Source organism: Phalacrocorax aristotelis, chromosome W, assembly GCF_949628215.1.
Source record: "Phalacrocorax aristotelis chromosome W, bGulAri2.1, whole genome shotgun sequence".
NCBI lineage: Eukaryota > Metazoa > Chordata > Aves > Suliformes > Phalacrocoracidae > Phalacrocorax > Phalacrocorax aristotelis.
In genome coordinates this window covers 2,002,056-2,020,872 of record NC_134310.1, presented here as the reverse complement: position 1 = coordinate 2,020,872, position 18,817 = coordinate 2,002,056, and the positions used below count along the sequence as shown (strand labels likewise).

Below are 18,817 nucleotides of genomic sequence, written 5' to 3'. Positions count from 1 at the left end.
GTTCTAGGAAAGCCTGGCTCTTTGGGGAGAGGAGGCGCTTGCGTAGAGGCATCCTGTTTAGGAGCGCAGACCGTGTTTCAGCCGAACCGATCCAACAGCTGGTTGTCACTGTTACTGGCAAGTCCTAATCTCCCCTCCATTTTCCTTGGCTTTTGTTCTTAGCTTGAGAGCACAGAAAATCCTTCAGTGGCCCTAAATAGGCAGAGAAGAAATAGATTTTTTTTTTTTCTTTGCAGCATAATTGAATACAATTAACTGGTGAAAGCCCCTGACTGGAGCTTGGGCAGGGGAGAGACGAGTACGGCTTATCCCGTATGGCAGCAGCAAATTGAGAGACAAAGAGAAAAGCTCTAAGCAGTAATGAGAGTTGTGAATTGAAATATATTGACAGAACATTTTGAAAGAAGCCCTTTGTACCTCTCCTGAGGCTTATACAATGTAGGCTAGCGTTTTACGCTCTCAGTAAACAAAATACGTATGGCAGCATGCCTTTCTAATGAACCATGTAGCTATAAGTATCCAGATTAAAAGGAAACATGAGAAAGCAGGTACCTGAGCATGTACTGATTCTGCGAAACAAAATAGGAACCAGAAGAAAAAGTAGAAGGGAAAGAATTACTAAGTGGAAAGATGATAATAATAAATGACTTCGTTTTATGACTGTCATGACATCAGAGAACATACATAGATCACAAGTAATATGTAATAATGTATTTCAGACAGATTTTATTAGTCTTTCTCAAATGCTGAGAGCTATATCTGTAATCAGAGTACAGATAATTAAATTACTGCTCTAAAAAACCTTGTAGAAGCTTTTATAAAGCATTGCATTGCTGAGACGTGAATGTACGAAGCAGCTGATACTGCGGGTATAGCTGTTGTCTGTATTAGGACAGTATCTGTTTGCCAGAGGTTGTTTTATCACAGGAATTCACATGTGTAAAGAAAGGTGAGAGTGTTTTTTCCTGACATCACACAAGTCTGAGTGTGGATCACAATGAATTGGCTCTACTTCTGCACTGCTCTGGATGCCCTGTGTAGGTAGTAACTGTGGGGTCCCGGCCCTGGGACCGGACTGATGTCGGGGGTCTGCGGAAGAGGGGAACACCACAATAAGGCCAAGGTGAGGGGTGGAACTAGATGAAGCCTTGGTGGTCGCCTCATGCTTAGCCCCCTACCCAACTGTGCAGACCCCAATAATGTGCCTCTGCCGTTCCCTACACTTCTTATCAGCTGCTGGAAAATTGGGCCTAAACTTATGCCAAGAGCCCAGAGTTTCTAACAAAACACCCTCAGGGAAATATTTAAACCGAACCAAGAAGCTGTCACCCACTCGCAGCTAAACACTAACCACAAGCACAACTTGTGGTTGAGGGTTTAGTTGTGTTGCTCATTTAAATGATAGATGCGTGAGCATTTTTGCTGAACCATGAGGTCTTCCTTCTCCTCTTTCCCCTCATTCATCCACCCAAACAGCCCCCGTTCAGCTAGTCTACCTCAGACTCAGCACAACTAGTGTGGCAGTGCCTAAGCTATCGTAGCTCTCCTGTTCCTGAAGGGGCTCGCGCCTGCATAGCTCACAGCAGAACGGTAGATTTGTCGATCCAGGTGTACAGATAGCGCCGGTAGCACAAGCAAGGTGGACTCAAAGCAAGACTCGATGCCGTGACAGTACCTAGAGGTTACACCATGCTCCCCTTGTATCCTGCTTGCAGGGGTGCGCAGGACAAATGTAAAGCACCCTCTGCTCCCTTAGAACTTCTTGCGATGTTAGGGCAGAGGTTGTTTGCTATTTAAAAAGTCTTTTTCATTAATTCTCCCTTGGAGAATCGTCACGCCTATGCATATTACTGAGATTCCTCATTTGGAGGGTGTTCTTTTTTTAATTAGCTTCCAGATATTTCTCCCTTTATCAATTTAATGTACTTTGGAGAATTTCAGCATAACTTTTTTTTGGTTTTACGGCATGTAGACCTAGGTAACGACTAAAAGTATTGTTGACATTATTGAATATTCCCATTTACTAACTTTATATTGGCCAGGTATGCTGAGTTAAAAGTACTTTAAGATGAACAAGATGAAAGTACCTTAAGCAGATGAAACTCAAGTAATAAATGAGTGGCACTTCCTAGTCGTAAACAATAGAAATTCAAATAAGAATCGAATAAAATAAAAGAAACACCAATAAAACACAATTAGTAAGCAGAAACAACTGGTTTCACACAAAAATAATTTTGCTATCACAATTTTTATGGCCATTAAAGATTAAAGGGATTTGATCCCTTATATATAAATAGAAAAATGTAACTTTGGTTGTTCACACTGGTCGGTTCTTGCAATTACAGCTGGGATTTAGTTTGTAAGTTAAAGTAGTTGTTGCTTATAGGAAAAAATAATGGAATATGTGAATTATAGAATCATTAAGGTCGGAAAAGACTTCTAGGATCATCAAGTCCAATCAAGAACTAAACAAAAGTAATTGCCATATCTGGGGTGTCTCCGTGATGTTCTTGTCCTGAGGCTAGATCAGAGGAAAGGAATTTTATTGAACTGCAGTCTTCTGTCATGACACTGGGAAAAACAAAAAGGCTGGCAGAAAGACAGAGACTAGGATTTGGAGGAAATAATAAAACAAAATAGCAGGAGTAGATAGGACAGTCACAGTCCATCAGCATGTTACCAGAACTGTTTGCTAAGGAAGTCCACAAGTATTTGTGATCCCATCTATTTGCATATACAGGAAATCTTTTAGGAGGAGGGCACTTCCTGAATTACAGTGTATATATAGGAGTAAAACAGAGCTGAGGGAAGTGCAGGATTTGATGAAGACAAGTATTGTGCTCTTAAATCTTGTGAAGATCCCATCTGTGGTAAGGCTGTGACTTGGCATGGTGGGAGGGAAATGGATGGGATTTTTGTTGTGGGGATATTTTCCCTTTAAAGGCTTAATGAGAGAACCCATTGTCAATACTGGTCCTGAAACGGAATGACTGAGTGCTGCAGTTATCTCGCCATCTGTAACAGTCCACCTGCGTTAGCAAATCTCTCTGCGTCGCTGTATTCACACCGATACGAAAAGGTGCCGGTATAGGAAAACTTAATGTCAGGCTCCAGCTGTCATGAAGAGTAACAGTGCTGCCAGCAGAGGGTTAATTTGGCTAGAGCTCATACCTGCCTTAGTCTGAAAAGGAGGATCTGAAGAAATGCAAACCCCATAGTCATTCATTATCAACCTATTAGTTCCTTTCGTATGTAACCCTACACTGACCGAGCAGTTGTACTTGTTTTCCAAGAGATGCTTATGGATTCCTACATAAATATATATATATAAAAAAGTATCTGGAATTGTGAAACCCTTTCAAACCATGATGTGTATTTTCTTTCTTGTTGATCGTGGATTCAATGACCTGCCATGGTTTCTAATTTTTGCATCCTTACTCAAAACATTTGGTCAACTTTACAGTTGGTAGGTCTCTCACTGTGCAGAGAGAATTGCTGTTCGAAGGGAAACGAGAAAAACTTTTCATCAATTTTAATTGACCTGATTCTGCTGTTGCCAATGTGAGTGGCTGAGCTTTCACAGCTTTTCCAGAACAGAAAAGAAAGGACTGCTGAGGAGAGATGGGCTCTAGCTCATAAGGAAAAATAAGTGCTTAAGTTTAGGCTTACCTGCTTAGGAAGGAAGGCTTCAGACTAGAATTAATGGGGACTGATGACAAAAGAATGTGTTATTGGTGGAAAGGTGACCAGAGGTGTAGTCACTGTGGATATAGGGTTTTTATAAAAAAGATTGAAGTAATATGGAAAACAGGATAGCAAATACATCTGCTTAATGTTTAAGACGTCTGTACCAGTGCAGGCTATATGGAAACTAAATGGAAGAAGGTACGAGGTGTTCTATGCAAAGTTGTGGCTTCAGCCACGTAAGTGCTTACCTGGTGGGATGCTCCATTTGTTAATACTGAAAGGTGGCTCCTGAAGAAGAAGAGAGGGAAGATACGTTTCTCTATGAATATTTACCTTTGTATTGAAGTCCAGAATACAGGGGCAGTTAATCTGTTAAAAGCATCTTTATGCTGATAAAAGGAGAGAAAAGCCTGAGTGCTGTTACGGTGAGGATGTACCGTTAAGACCATGAAACCAAGAAGGATAAGATGGAAGGAACATTTTTGTAAACAACTGACAGAATAATTTGCTTTGAAGAGATACTAGTTAACCAAGTATTTGTTGGGAAAAACAAATTGAATACAGAGTATCCAGGGTATTTTCAGGCTAGGATGATGTCAGGTTTTGATACAGAAGGTGGAGGTTAATACAAGATTTTTCTTACAAGGTTTTCAAGATGTTTAGAATGGAAGAGAGGAAGAGTAGAAAAAAGCAACTACAAGAAATTCAAAGATCTGTTTGCAAAATCCTATGAAAAAGTCTAGGGGAAAGGTGCTCAGGAGTTTGGCAGTTCATAAAAATACATGTATTTAAGATATAGTTGCAGGATATCCTAATGTTGAACAGTGAAAGTAAATGTAATATGTCTTGTAGTCCTCAGTGGTCTTTGAGAACGAAGCGTAACAGGAGCAGCTGGAATTGTCCCTAGCGATAAGTTTTCCTGATCTTTTGTGCTTTCTGAAGAGTCCAAAGCACAAAAATGAGAGACAAGAAGGAAGAGCTGTTGAAAAGAATAAAATAACCCAAAAGTTCCTTATTACTTATGATACTAAACAGTAAATCTCTGATATAAGGGAAGACCAAGGAAAATTTTGGTCCATGTCCTCCCTGCAGAGAGTAATAGATGAGGTCAGTGAAGGTATAATGTTTACTGAAAACATCAGTGGTGGATAAAACTCTGATTAAAACAGGGAAAGCACGAATGATAGCTCTTACGCAAGCTACCTGTGAGCAGCGGGCTCTGCCTACCAGCATTAACACTGAGCTCCTGGAGAAACGGTCGAAGTGATCTTTGAGCCATCCGTAAGGTTTAGAACTCAGGGCAGTCCCATAAGGGTCTAGAGATGGGACTAGCAAAGTAGCTTTTAAGAAAAAGTCAGCTAAATGATGCCAAAGAGTTATAGGGCAATAAGCTTAACCTCACTTTCCTGGAAGTTTGGTACATAATCAAACATGGAATATATCAAGGAAATGAGGAGGAGGAAAAAAGAGAGAGAGGTCATTACAGACACTGATACGCAAACCCAGTTTCCTTTTTATGACAGGGTAGCAACAATTTAACACTTGTGAGCCTCAAAACCAAGGAAGCATAGTCTATTTTAAATTATTTTTAGGGAAGTGTAAAGACAGGTGGAAAACCATACTTAGAACAGTTAAAGAATAGCGATAGATTTCATTGTTATTGCCATAATGTGGTGGAGTTAGAGAAGGTCTAGAGGAGAGTGACTGAAGTGATCATGCAGGTGGAAGAGCTGCCTAATAGGGAGAGGCTAAACAGGCTCAGTCCTTCAGCTTGGAGAGGGGAAGACGTGTTTGATGTTGCTCAAATCCCATCATACAGAAACGTAGAGGACCTTAAAGGAGCTAGTAGGACATCTGTTTAGGGCTGAGAAGTCCCCTTGTTTTAACCTGCAAGCAGTAAACTTAGGAGGTCAGGGGCTATCAGCAGGCTGAGAAAAGACTTTGACAAAGCCATGGGGTTTTTCATAGAATGAAATCTAAAGGGAAGAGGCTGTTCACTCTAGCATCTCTCATCTGACAGTTATATGTGCTTGTGCAGTATGAAATGTGTAACCTGGAACTAGCAGCCAGGCAATGCTCTGCCTTATCATTTCCTAAAGTCCTGTCAGAGGAAAAAACCCACCGGGCTGGATGTACTGTTGGTCTCGCCTAGTTGGGCATTTCCTGTGTAGTTAGGTCCATTGAGGGAGGGTAAAATGTGACAGTTCTGTTGCAGCAACGGTGATTTAGGCTTGTGAAAACCTTTTTAACAATAAGAACATGTAAGCAAGGAAATGGGTTGCCAAAGAAGTTCTGGAACCTCAACCGTTTTTGTCATAAAAGTAGATTGCACAACTAGCCAAAACTGTAATTTAATATATTAGGTCCTTAGCATAGGTGAAGGAACTAGATGACTTCTGCTCTTTTTTTCCCCCAATTATTTGATGGTTCAGACTCTATCTTGTGTTGTGTCTTAGGGTTCATGTGATACATGAATAACGTTAAGTCTGAATATGAAAATTGTCTTTCGTACTTTAGTGAAGAAGAGGGCTTTTTTTATATTGCATCACATTTCTGCACAATGGTGCTGCACTAAGTGTAGTGTTACTAAGCAGAAGAAGATGAGTCACTTCCCTGGACTCTGTGACAGAACTGGGCACATATCAGAGTTAACATTCTTTTGCTTCAACGTTTTTCTTGTCTTCTGTGGGCTAATCTGTTTCAGCTTTACTAAATGGATAACCAGGCATTTGAAATGCATGGAGAGAGCATACAAAGTTCCTCAAAAGGACAGGAGTGGCCAAAGAAAGAGGTACCCGTCATTTTCTTTTACAGTGTTATCAAAATACTATTAACAGAGTCAATCTGAAGATTAAACCCTTGTTTTGTAATATGACCTAATCCTATACTATTAAGAAGACAATAAAAGCTCTAAAGGGCTGCAATTGCCAAGGTCCTAAAATTCAGAGCTCCACATGTGCTAGTTAGGATCTGAAATGAGAGACATAATTCCCTGGCCCCGCTTAAGTTAATAGCTGAATTCTTTATCCCCTAACTACTGGACAAAGTCGTTATCTTTGGAGGATTCCCCATTGATTTTAACAGAAAGAGCTACTTAAAAGCTCATTTTATGGTAACGTTCAGTATCTCCACTGAGTTACACATCAGAACACTGCTTCACCTTCTTTTTTTGTTTCTTTTTGCCCTTGGGAAAAGTGATTCTCAGTAATTTTCCCATTAAAGCTTTTGCTTCTTGGGATTTGAATTAACCTCATGCAGTAAGAGCTGGCACATCGCACATCAGCCATTACGTCTGTTTGCAGTCAGCACGGTGCTGCTTCTTGGCTGTAAACGTACCAAGGCGAGCAATTTCCTCACTCCACACAGTTGTGCTGAGGCTGAATGTTCTGTATTAGTTGTACGTATTACCTAATAACAGCATTCTTTCGACTTTAAAAATCATAATCAAATTGGTGCTGTGAAAATGCTGTAAACTAAAGGTCCTTCAAGTCTGGAAAATGGGGATTTCTAATGCATTTAACTGTAAAGCCTCGTTCTCTGATGAGACTCTGTGGTCTGAGTGCTACTGTTGTGATAATTGAACACGAGGTTTGAAAAGGGAGTTATTTAAAGTGAAGAAGAGATTGTTACCCAGTAGAATAGGGTGACATTTTGAGCAGTTTTCTGCTGGCAAGAGCAATGTATTTGTGAAGAGCTTTTCTCAAATAGATTCATGAAAAAGGTCATTTTGTTAAAATCAGCACATGATCTTCAATTTTTTCATTTCTGATTGTCCAGCTTAAGAAATCAATATTCATAGCTCATTTTCAGGTGCTCACCATCTGAAAAATCAGGCTTTGAAAGCCTTTTTAAAAGCCTCTTAAAAATCAGGCTTTTTCCTGGGTGCAAACTGTGCACCCAGAATCAGTAAAGAGTTGTCATATTTGGGCCAGAGAATACAGTCTCTATTCATCTGAAGCTGCAACTTCAGCGGCAAAAATGGTTAAGGGACAGGGAACACTGAATATCCTCACCAAGGTGGTGCTTTGTGGTGCTAGAAGTGCCTTGGCCTTCTATAAATCATAGAATCACAGAATCATTAAGGTTGGAAAAGACCTCTGGGACCATCAAGGCCAACCCCCAACCCAACACCCCCAGGCCTCCTAAACCACGGCCCCAAGGGCCACGGCTGCACGTCCTTTGAACCCCCCCAGGGACGGTGACTCCCCCACCTCTCTGGGCAGCCTGTGCCAGGGCCTGACCGCTCTGGCAGGGAAGACATTTCCCCTCATCTCCAACCTAAACCTCCCCTGGCGCAGCTTGAGGCCGTTCCCTCTCGCCCTGTCCCTGGTGACTTGGGAGCAGAGACCAACCCCCCCCTCACTCCAGCCCCTCTCAGGCAGCTGCAGAGAGCGAGAAGGGCTCCCCTCAGCCCCCTCTTCTCCAGGCTAAACCCCCCCAGCCCCCTCAGCCGCCCCCCAGCACACTTGTGCTCCAGACCCTGCCCCAGCCCCGCTGCCCTTCTCTGGACACGCTCCAGCCCCTCAAGGCCCTTCTTGTCCCGAGGGGCCCAAACCTGAGCCCAGCATTCGAGGTGGGGCCTCCCCAGTGCCGAGCACGGGGGCCCCATCCCTGCCCGGCTCCTGCTGGCCACACCAGGGCTGACACAAGCCCGGGGGCTGGTGGCCTCCTTGGCCACCTGGGCACTGCTGGCTCATGCCCAGCCGGCTGTCAGCCAGCACCCCCAGGGCCTTCTCCGCCGGGCACTTCCCAGCCCCTCTGCCCCGGGCCTGGGGCGTTGCCTGGGGTTGGTGTGACCCAAGGGCAGGACCCGGCCCTTGGCCTTGTTAAACCTCACACAACTGGTCTTGGCCCATCGATCCACTGCTTCTGCGTGCCCAGCTGCTTCTCCCGTTTGCCCTCCTCCAGAGGCCTGAACGTCTACAAAGGAAATTTTTAGTAAAACAATGCCCACCCAGAGCAGTTAGCACAGCTGAAACCTCCCCCTTCTGGCCTCTCTTCTCCGCTGCCAGGGAGCTGGGCCATGGGAGGTGTGATGTAAAGCAGAGGCAGCACTTCTGCCCTCAACATGATGGTCTGCCATGTTTTGATGCTATAGGTCTTCAGTGTTTTGTGATATAGATTAGAAACAGCAATGAAAAAAATCTTCAAGCGTTTGTAGGACCCCAGGACAACGAAGACATGCTTTTACTTGATGAAATAACGAAAGGACAGGGACAGCAACAGCCTGCTTCACGCTCTATAAGGTTTCCGTGTACTGGGCCCAGTAATTTGGCTATACCTGTGTTCCTGAAAGGCACACTCTTTTGATTACAAAAGAACTATCACAAACTTTCTCCTTTGTGTTGGATCTAATAAAGCTTTCTTTTTTTTGTTTGCGGGGGCTTGCTTTTTATTAATTTTCAGGAAAGAAGGGGCAGCTGGTCCCTAATGAAAGTCTTTCTAGTTTGTCTATTGGCCTGTGTTATCACCACCGCAATAGGAGTGCTGGTCTTGTCCTTGGTCTATGTGAACAACACTGCCTTTATGAAAGGGACGGGTGTTACAGACGATGGTACATCTTCCCCAAAACCAGATGAAAAAGGTGTGGATAGCAAATTCCAGTTCCTGAATCATCTGGGGAAATCAAAGGTAAATGATTTATCTTGTGCAATAATATTCTAGCATCATAAATAGAAGTTTAATGAATTAATTTCACCTATTTTTTAAGCATTAGGTGATCAGTCTAAACCTGTTATCCAGGCTTTTATAATCCATGGGGAGAGACGCAAACTTCCTGACTGCGTGTCACTCCAGTTCCTAACAGATGTTGGAAGTGGTGCAGATCTCTGGAGCGCCTCTCGGAGAGCTAAAATCGCTCCAACAGATTAGGCTTGCAAGCCAAGGCAACAATTTTAGGGGTGATTCTGAAATTACAGAGTGAAATTCTGAGAAACAAAACTAGAAAGATCAAATTTTAATGTAAGCCGAGTAGCGTGCTAACCTTTTCCTTCTTAGGAAACAAATTGTTATGTTGCAGAAAAAATATTAACTCCAGGATCTTGTTTCAGTGAGCTAAAATGAATTAACTGACAATGTATGAAGTCCTAGGAATAACATTGGTTTTGCTTAGGTGTATTCCTTTTAATATGCCCTTCCTCAGTGCAAGATGATTCTTTCAAGTACAAAACGTGTTCTAGAGGCAGTAGAAATCTTGGGAAAGGAATAGTTTCAGGTGCAAATAATTTGCAACCATAGAAATTTAGGACAGTATCTTACTCGGGAAATGTTCTAAATGTTTTGAATCTAAAAGTTTAAGGATATAATTTCCTGAAATATATTTGGATTGTTCGATCACCGCTGTCCACAATTAACACAATTCCCCGCTCTCGCTAACTTTACAGGTATATAGCTACCCAGGGGGTGAAATCCAGTGGGCGAGATACAGGAAGGATGTAAATGACTATCTAAGTGATGAAGAAATGGAATTTGGAAAAAGTATCAACAACCATCGCTCCAAAATGACTTTCGGAACCTTACGGATCAAGAGCAAAGGTCTTCGGGCTCCCCACTGGCATTTTAATGCCAATGAACACGGCTACCTGCTACAGGTATTATCTGATTATTTCAGCTTTCCCAATTGGTTTTGCAGTTTAAAGCATCATGTATATGTAGAAGATGTGCATATGTAAAAAAACCTACATATATATTATATACAAATGTTGACAGGTAATAAAAGCAGAACGACCGTTGATTGATGTAAGGCATTAGTTTTCATGCTTGAAATAACATTTTCAAATGGAGATTCTTGAAAGAGGCTGTTTAATGTTGTTACTTGCCAGAGGACCCAACACCTGTATCTTCCAAGGAAGTACAAAAACTGAGGTAGGGGAGACTTTGGACACCTGAAAGTTACAGAATTTTATGTGTTTATACAAGTGCTTACAATGATTAAAGTAATTCTATTATAGAGCCATCATAGAAGCACGGAGATGAAGGACTGTTAAGGTTCTTAAGAAAGCCTCTGGCTACATCCCCTGTATTGATGCAGGTTAAGAATACCTAAAGCCCATCTGACCGTTTTGTTCACTTTTTAAAAATCTTCAACAAAGGAGCTATTACAAAATCAAAAAATAGTCGTCTCCGATGTTTCATCACACAAACCATTAGGAAGTTTGTGCTGGTACACAAACCACCTTTTTATTTATTACAAAAAAAAAAATAATCCTAATTTCTCCTTGTTTATCTCCATTGGCTGTGGAGACGCTCAGATCATCTTCTCACAACTTTTTATACATGGAAGGCTGTTTTGTTTCCCATAAAGTCTTTTCTTTCCTAGACCAAATACCCGCAGTCCCCCCCCTCAAATAAATCTTCTTTGAAAAGGTTTGCCCTTTCTCACCTGAGCGCCAAATTTGAAATCTGTAAAAAGAAAAGAGAGAAATAGAAACTCACCCTGAGGAATTCAAGACAGCATATTAATTTGAAAAGAAAATGATCTTGCTTTGGCAGCATAGGTACATAGATATATCTCAACCATTCATTTATTTCCAAGAATAATTATTCATATTTTGATCAGAAGAGAACTGAACAGCTCCAGCTGGATGGGGGATCATCCTTGGAGTACGGCGCTTCACAAACACATGGTCCTCTCTCCAGAAGTTTTTGGTCAAAGATGACTCCTTTAGAGCTGTTCACAGCCTTTTTAGTAAGAAATGGTTTAAGTATGAGCCATGTGTATCTGTCATGTGTTCCTTAAACCTTCTAAAATTTGGTCACTTAAAATGCTATTCCGAATGTAAGCTCACCCAGGCTTGCTGGAGAGCGCATAAGGATGTTTTCTCCTAACAGCCTTCAGGTTATTTGAATTACTGATTTGCCACACATGGATTAAATGAGAGAACTCTCATTACGATCGTTAAGTTCTGATTATGTTGCAGGGTACTGCCTGGATTGGAGTAATAGGCGCAGATGACAGCGTGGTTACCACATACAATGTCACGGCCGGGCAAGTGATCTTCTTCCCTAGAAACACTGTGCATTGGATAAAGAATGTAGGATCAGAAGACTGTGTGTTCTTGCTGTTTTTTACAACGCATGAGGAACTTCAGACCTTGGATGTAGATGACGCATTTTTCTCTACCCCAGAGGATATAGCAGCTAGAGCACTGAAGGTCTGTATGATAGGATAGCCACCCTCTATCCAGTCTTCTACACATTAACACGGCAGTCCAGGCTCTCTCTGCATTTCTTGGAGAGGATCCTCCCTACCTCAGCTGTTCTCTTCAGCCCCACCAGCGGGGAAGGATGTAAACACGTCCTTTGCGTAACGCTGCGCCACCCTGTGTGTTCTTTTGTACGTAAGGAGAAAGAAATGGCGTTGCTCTCTCCAAGAAACTTTTTCTTCTCCACTCTTCACATTTATCCCCAGTTCATGGAGGATCTTCCCGTATTTCCAAGGGCAGAAGGGAAAATAACATAGTGAAGCCCAAAGCTAATTTCCCAACAGAGCCTTGATGAATTCTGTGGTATGAGAAGATCTCATAGGAAACTATAGAGAAGTTCACCTCCTTATTAAAATGGATCTTATTTGAACTGACTAGTTGGCAATGTCTCATGGGCAACAATACGGCCAAGAGTTTCTGCTGAGTCTGAGAAATTTGCGTGTTCAAACCACAGAATTGTGATAGACCTTCCCACCCTGAAACAGTTTGATGCGGGATGGGTCGAGTTTCCCTTCTGCTCCAAATCTCTGGGGTAACTGAGAAGGAAGGGCAGAGCAAAGGAGCAAAACAGAGTATGACAGGGCAAGGCAGTTAAAGAGGCGAGTTATAACCACAAGGCAGAATTTGTCTACCACCAGGTCCTAAGGTGGGATATCCAATGAAGCAAATTTTTAATTCCTCTGTTTGCTGCGTGTCTCTTTCAACTTAATACCCATTGTGTGTCCCGCAGCCAAAAGGCGGAGTTAACTTCATCAGAACATTCAAGAAACAAGCAGAAGATCAAGCAGTCAACCTCCCACCAAACTTAGATGAGCTTGTACAAAATGCCACCTATGTGCAGTCTCCAGACAACCTTGTATGGAAGTACTTCTACAATCTCAAAGGTATGCAGCGAAGAACTCTGTACGTACAAGCTCTCTGTTTCTAGAGGGGGAGAGGAGGGCGTCTGCAATCGATTCACTGAAAGAAGAGTTAAAAAGTAAATAGAGATATCGTAAGAATTAAAGGAGATAAAATGAAAAGCATATTGATAATACATCTAATTACTGCCCTTTGAAGGTGTATAACCTGATTCTTATCTCAGAGTAGTTTACCCTTTTGATTTTCATGTCTCTATCTGCGACAGTAGATATGAGAGCAGAGGCCAGTAAGCAGCAGGGCATGAACTAGATACTTCCCAGCTCAAGGTTCTTTGCTGATGTATGTAACCAGGACTGGTGTATTCCCTGATACAATTAAGTTAAGCAATAACCTAGACCGAAACTTTTCATTCAGGAATTAAAATCTAATAGGCCAGGAAGCCCTGCAGCAGATTAGCTGGCGAGTGACTGGTGCTGAGCTTCTCAGAATATCTTGTGTTGGATACGAAACGTCAATGAATAAACACCTTAACATACACCTAATTATGTCCTTCCTTTTCTTTTACAAATACAACTTCATAAACAGCATGGAACCATATTTACTGCTTGGTTTATCAACAATTATATTAAACAACCCTCTGTGCAGCCTGGATCTAGTGATTATCAGTGAGCGCCTAATAAATACAGATGGCAAAACCTAATTCCAACTAGTATAGTCTATCCAAAAAGCTATAAAAAGCAGATATAGGTCCAGAGCTCCACAGGCAGCTGATGGAGGTCATGAGAAACAGATGCGTGACAAAAATCTTTGCACTTGGCCGAAAATGTTCTGCATTGGCGGTACTTTATGAGATACTCTGGCGCTGATTGTGTGTCAAAAAGGTTAACATGAATTAATATAGCAAAAGTTAGCTTGTTCTTTAAGTGTATTGCTGTCAATAGCAATTTGGGATGGAAAAAATCCAGTTGGAGTTTGTCATTATGGCTGACTACAGAAAAATAAATGAGATTGCATAGTGTCTAGTGCGTGAAGGGATAGCTAAGATAAATGGCCTTTATTTTTGGTTCCAGAGGTTTGTAACATTCGAGACCTCAAGTTTAGTATGCAGTAATGACTTGAAGTTGGCCAATACACTAAGAAGCAATGTTAACCAAGCCTTGTTGGAAATACTCATTTAGCTGTCTCTGTTTTAGGGTCAAGAGAATATCATTTTCCAGGAGGGGTCTTCCAGTGGGCTCGCTACCGCACAAATGGCACTGGACTAAATGAAACTGAAAAAATCTTTAGTGAGTCGCTGCACAAGGTGCGTGCTTTCAGTTGGATACTGTAGCTATTTAAACATAAGGCACAGTATGCAGTTTGCGTGGGTTCGTCGCTGCTTTGTCGTCTGTAACAGGGATATAACGAACCTGGATGGTTTTCTGAACGTTTTTGTTCTGCTTTTCAGCATGAAAATACCCTTACCTTAGCAACTCTCCGGATAGTCAGCAATGGACTGGGGCAGCCTCATTTCCACTTCAACGCTAACGAGATGGGTTATGTCATGAGCGGCTGTGGACAGGTAATCTGTTACGTCGGCGAGGGACAAGTCAGTGGAGTTTTGGCTGCTTAACAATTACAGACCCAATAACTGATTCCCATCCCTGATTAGTAATACTAAAATTAGGAGTATTACAAAACTCTCGGTGTCCACACTTTCCTTCTCCCTCCAAAATTTTGATCTGAGATACGTTGGTGGAAGCTTGTTTGGTTGAAACGGAGTTATACAAAGAGCCCAGTTTGTCCATCTTGTTTAGTTGTTCAGCAAAATCACACGTGCTTATGGCAGCAATCTCCACTCTCCTGAACGCTGGGAGTACAAAACAATAGAGCGCCTCTGAGGAACAGATAAATAGAGAAAATTTAGTGAGTATTAAGATTTAGAGTTCAGCATTTGATTATGTTTTTCACTCAGTGCAAACGTAAAGTGCAAAGGTAATTGAGTTGGAATGATGAGACTCCATAATGTGAGGACTTACAATCTTCTTACTCAGGAATTTGCCTAGGACCCCTCTGCTTTTTTCGAGTCTTAGCGAGCTGATTTCAGCGCAGTGCTGGGACCGTCACTGGGTATTTATCCAATAACAGCACACTGAAAATTGTTGCATATTGCTGCTTTACTTGCAATAGGCTGGAGTTATTCTCTCATCTGGAGTCACCTTCAACTTCAACATTGCCATCGGAGACGTCATATTTTTCCCTGTTGGAACCCAACATTATATCAAGAGCTTATGTGATGAGGATTTGCTTTTGATTCTAGCCTACAGTACAGGAAACGAGGTGAGAATTCATATGGGCAAGGCAATTAAAAAAATATCCAGCTGTATGTAATGCTAGGCTTTTCTCATACACGTAAGGTTTACGCTTTGCTGCACGCCTTTCAAAAGAAATGCTAAGAATATGTCAAGCGCACTGCCAGTGCAAATTCCCTGCTGATGTGAATGGGTGGCATGCAACACCTATCAAAACTCTGTACACGGAAACAGGAGGTGGGAAAGACACACAAAAGGCCTCTGGTAGGGTGTGACATGCTCGTGTATGTGTAAGAGAGACGGAATTCAGATAGTGTTTGCGCATGAGGTACTGCCGGTGTTCAAGAGACAGAGCTTGAGCAGACCGGACAGGTTGGGGGTCTTTACAAGCTGAGCGCCCACAAGAGGGAGAGATCTTCCTAAGCCTTGAACAGGTCTATGTCCTAGGAGCCAGAGCAAGGGCGTATATATCTAAGGTTACACATATCCAGTGCTCTTGATAGCCCAGTGTAAGACTTGTCATTAGTTATATACTTCCATATCAATCCATTTTCATCTTGGATTTTTGAGGTGCACTTTAATATTCTGTATTATTAATATTGTAAAAAATGATCAGGTAGCTATGGTTATTTTTTACATAACATTGTCTTTGTCTTCATAGCTGGAAACTCTTCGTATGAATGGCTACTTCCATGGAACAGCAGATCATATACTTGCTCAGCTTTTTTCCAAGGAACAGTCTGAGTTTAAGAAGTTCCAAAAGGCTGCCAAAAATTAGACAAAAACACTCCTCCGAGCAGTTAACGGCTCCAAGAGTTTTTCACAATCACCATGTTTCTAGCAGGACTTCTTGGTACCTTTCTCACTATTTATCCAGAGGAGATGTTCAGAAAAAAGAAGAACATGGGGCTGTTCATTGTAAAAATTTCTTTTCTTTTTTGTATTTTACCATGTTTTATTTATCGTACAATGTATTTTGATTGTAAATTAAAGTAATTTCCGCCATTAGGGTTGCCTTTCGCTCTGTATAACGTCTGTTATCCCACCGTATCTCTTCCCTCGCGCTACTGAGGTTTACCTTGATTTTCTGTCACGTAGGCAGCGGTGCTATATACAGATACAGGGCGTTTACACAGCTCGGTCTCTCCCCAAACCAGGTATTGTTTTATAAGCCCTGCATCTAACAGTGATGGCAGGAACACGCTCGTCGTACAGTTCAGGCCATATTCACTCTCCCTCCCCGCGGGCAGACCCCGCAGTGAGGCACTGTGTTGGAATTTAAGATGGCTAACTGCTTTTCCCGACTCTGCTGCCAGACTGCTATCTGATTTTGACAGAAACATCTGAGATTAGATTCTTCGCAGAATGGAGACTCCGTAGCCGATAAGCTCTGTGTGAGGCACCTGTGCTTCTCGTGCAAAAAGTGGAGAGAGATAAGCCCAAAAAAACTGGGCCAGGAAGAAGCAAAGGTGATCTCCCAGACTGGCATCTATGCTGCTTTTCTGTCATCTTCAGGTTCCTGGTCCTTCTTGTGTAAATATTTAATTACAGCCAACAGGATGGCTGCAGCAGGGAGATCTTTCTTGGTTTCCTATGGGTTGGTTTTTTTTTTTTGTCTCGGGACATACTTGCTTAGTTCATGGGGTTCAGTTTCATTCCTTATCAAGGCTCTTGGTCATCCCCTGGCTACCCTTTAACCCAGCTGAAGGCCATCTTCCTCTGCAGCTTTGTCAGTTTGGGGCAAACATCCCATCGGTTTGGGATAGTCCACTTGCAGGTGCTGCCATGCTCCCCTTGCTGCTGCACCAGCCAGGGCTGTCCCGGCCGTCCGCAGAGCAGAGGGAGCGGCTGGGCAGCTCCCCGCACCAACCTCTTCTCAAACCCACACCCCTGCTGCCTCTCCGCGAGGATTTTGTGAAGCTGTGCGGTAGCTGTGCTCAGGCTGGGCCTTGCAGACCCAGTGGGAGAAGGAATGTCTGGGAGAAGGAATGTCCAGGCTGCAGACCCCAATGGGGCTGAAGCATTGACTTGTTCATTCAAGAAAAGATGATGTGTGCATGTCCAGGAGGAGAAATTTCACTGTCGCATGATTAACCTGCAGCCCAGTGTTGGTTTTAAAGGGCAGAAACAATGCCTAAAATAGGATTTGGATGTAAAACATTTGATAGGACCGAGCTTAGGACCCCACTGTCCCAGAGGGACCTGCCTCATCCCCTGGCCCACCAGAGCTCACAGGAGCAGTATTTCTTCTGTGCCATGCCCTCACTGGTCACTGGACAGTCCCAGGCTGGATAAGCCCTCTAAGTCATGCTACACCCCGAGGGGTAGAGACCTGGCTTATTACTAAGTGCTTTCAGGTGTCAGGAGAGAAACAGGCTCTGGTTTAAAACAATTCAGCTGGGAAAAGGATGGTTTAAATGCTGGGTTCTCAGGGAGGTGCTCCTTAGGAGATCCAGAGGCACTCACCCACTGGGCAGGGGAGATGTTCCTCTTGGCAGGTAGGAAAAGGCAGCTCAGAGGGGCAGGGGAGTGGGTTCTGGTTTGCTGTTGTCGTGTTCCTTTGCTGTGCTGGAACAACAGACCGAAAGCTGTGGTCTCTCACCTCGATGGCTGCGATGTCTCTTGTCCCCTGAGCCCAGCAGCCCCGAGGTGCGGTGTTCCCAAGTTGCTTATAGACACCCACCAAATTATTTCCGTGCCTGGTTTTAGCCAATGCTCTGGGCTGTGTGCTCCTAGGGCTGCGTCTCGCCTGTGACCTGCCGTTGGAGAGGGTTAGTGTATCTTATGTCTCTTTTTTTTGGCGTGCTGCTTTTATTCTATGTTTTATTTGACTGTAAGCTTCCCTTCAAAATACATCTTGAGAGATCCAGATCCTTTACCCAGGTGGCTGCTATTCTTCCCAGCGTAGAGCAGGACAGTGACTGTCAGTAAAAGGGGATGTTCATGTGGTTTATAAAAGAAATATCAGAAAGTGTTAAAAGCCTGAAATATCTGATTTGTATTTTGCCATCTGATCTCTGTGACTCCCCACATCCTGAGAGGCCTCGGGAGGGTGCAGTTAGCGTGCGCTACATAACTGGGGGAAACGTTTCTATAGTACACTTCTTCAATCTCTTTAGCCTTACTAACTACCTTATTAAGACTCATAAGCAGCAGGGTTCAGGGACCTGCGCTTCTGTACGTGTGTTTCTGGAGCCCTGAGGGAAACGTGGCTATCTAGTGGTCTGTTCCTATCCGGGTATAAACACCTTAGTCCACGTGCTTTACCCTGTGCCGGTCTGCTTAAAACCCTGTACGCTGTGAGCAGGGTGAATGCCCTCTGGAGAGCCTCTTGGAAGGGCCATGAAGTGAGATGCCTTGCTGTCATTTATCAGGCCGTAATGGAACGATCACTGCCTCCCACGTGTCCAAATCGATCAGGTTAACAGCCTGCGAAACGCGCTTTCCCCGAGCGATCACTGCCCCGTCAGCTGCTGCCGCCGCCTCCGCGTGCTCCAAAAGCAGGCTCGTGTGTGTGAATGCTTTATTTTTGTTTGGGTTTTGCTAAATAGTGGTTTTTTCAGGCTTCTTTTTAATTACGTTTTGGTCTACTCCCTGCAGACCGATCTTCCAGCTAAGGGAAGTGCCCTTTGCTTAGCTCTAAGTATCCAGGTGGGCTGACTTCAGTATCCGTTTCACAGATGTGCTGGTTTTAATTCTCCTTTAACTTCTATTAATACTGATAACGCAGCTGTTCTCACCATAGCTTGTTTAGGCGCCAACCGTCGGGCTGGC

The 18,817-nt window shown here is 43.1% G+C and overlaps 1 protein-coding gene and 1 long non-coding RNA gene across 4 annotated transcripts; one reads left to right on the top strand and one right to left on the bottom strand.

Moving 5' to 3' along the window:
- Positions 1-26: 26 nt before the first annotated feature.
- DYNAP (dynactin associated protein) lies at positions 27-16,051 on the top strand. 3 transcript variants are annotated; one of them, XM_075076926.1, is made up of 10 exons: positions 27-117; positions 6,392-6,478; positions 9,094-9,318; positions 10,071-10,277; positions 11,607-11,840; positions 12,622-12,775; positions 13,946-14,055; positions 14,200-14,313; positions 14,922-15,071; positions 15,705-16,051. In XM_075076926.1, the coding sequence occupies exons 2-10, from the start codon at positions 6,401-6,403 to the stop codon at positions 15,819-15,821; spliced, it is 1,389 nt and encodes a 462-aa protein (XP_074933027.1). In that variant the 5' UTR covers positions 27-117; positions 6,392-6,400; the 3' UTR covers positions 15,822-16,051. The 3 variants fall into 3 exon arrangements, with proteins under 3 accessions (XP_074933027.1, XP_074933028.1, XP_074933029.1); XM_075076927.1 differs by lacking the exon at positions 27-117 and adding an exon at positions 2,779-2,870; XM_075076928.1 differs by lacking the exon at positions 27-117 and adding an exon at positions 2,810-2,870 and having other exon boundaries at positions 9,170-9,318.
- LOC142049321 (uncharacterized) lies at positions 10,477-15,154 on the bottom strand. The gene is made up of 3 exons (XR_012657680.1): positions 14,771-15,154; positions 14,217-14,628; positions 10,477-12,851 (listed from the first exon to the last, which is right to left on the bottom strand). It is a non-coding gene; the product is annotated as an uncharacterized LOC142049321 (long non-coding RNA).
- Positions 16,052-18,817: the final 2,766 nt, after the last annotated feature.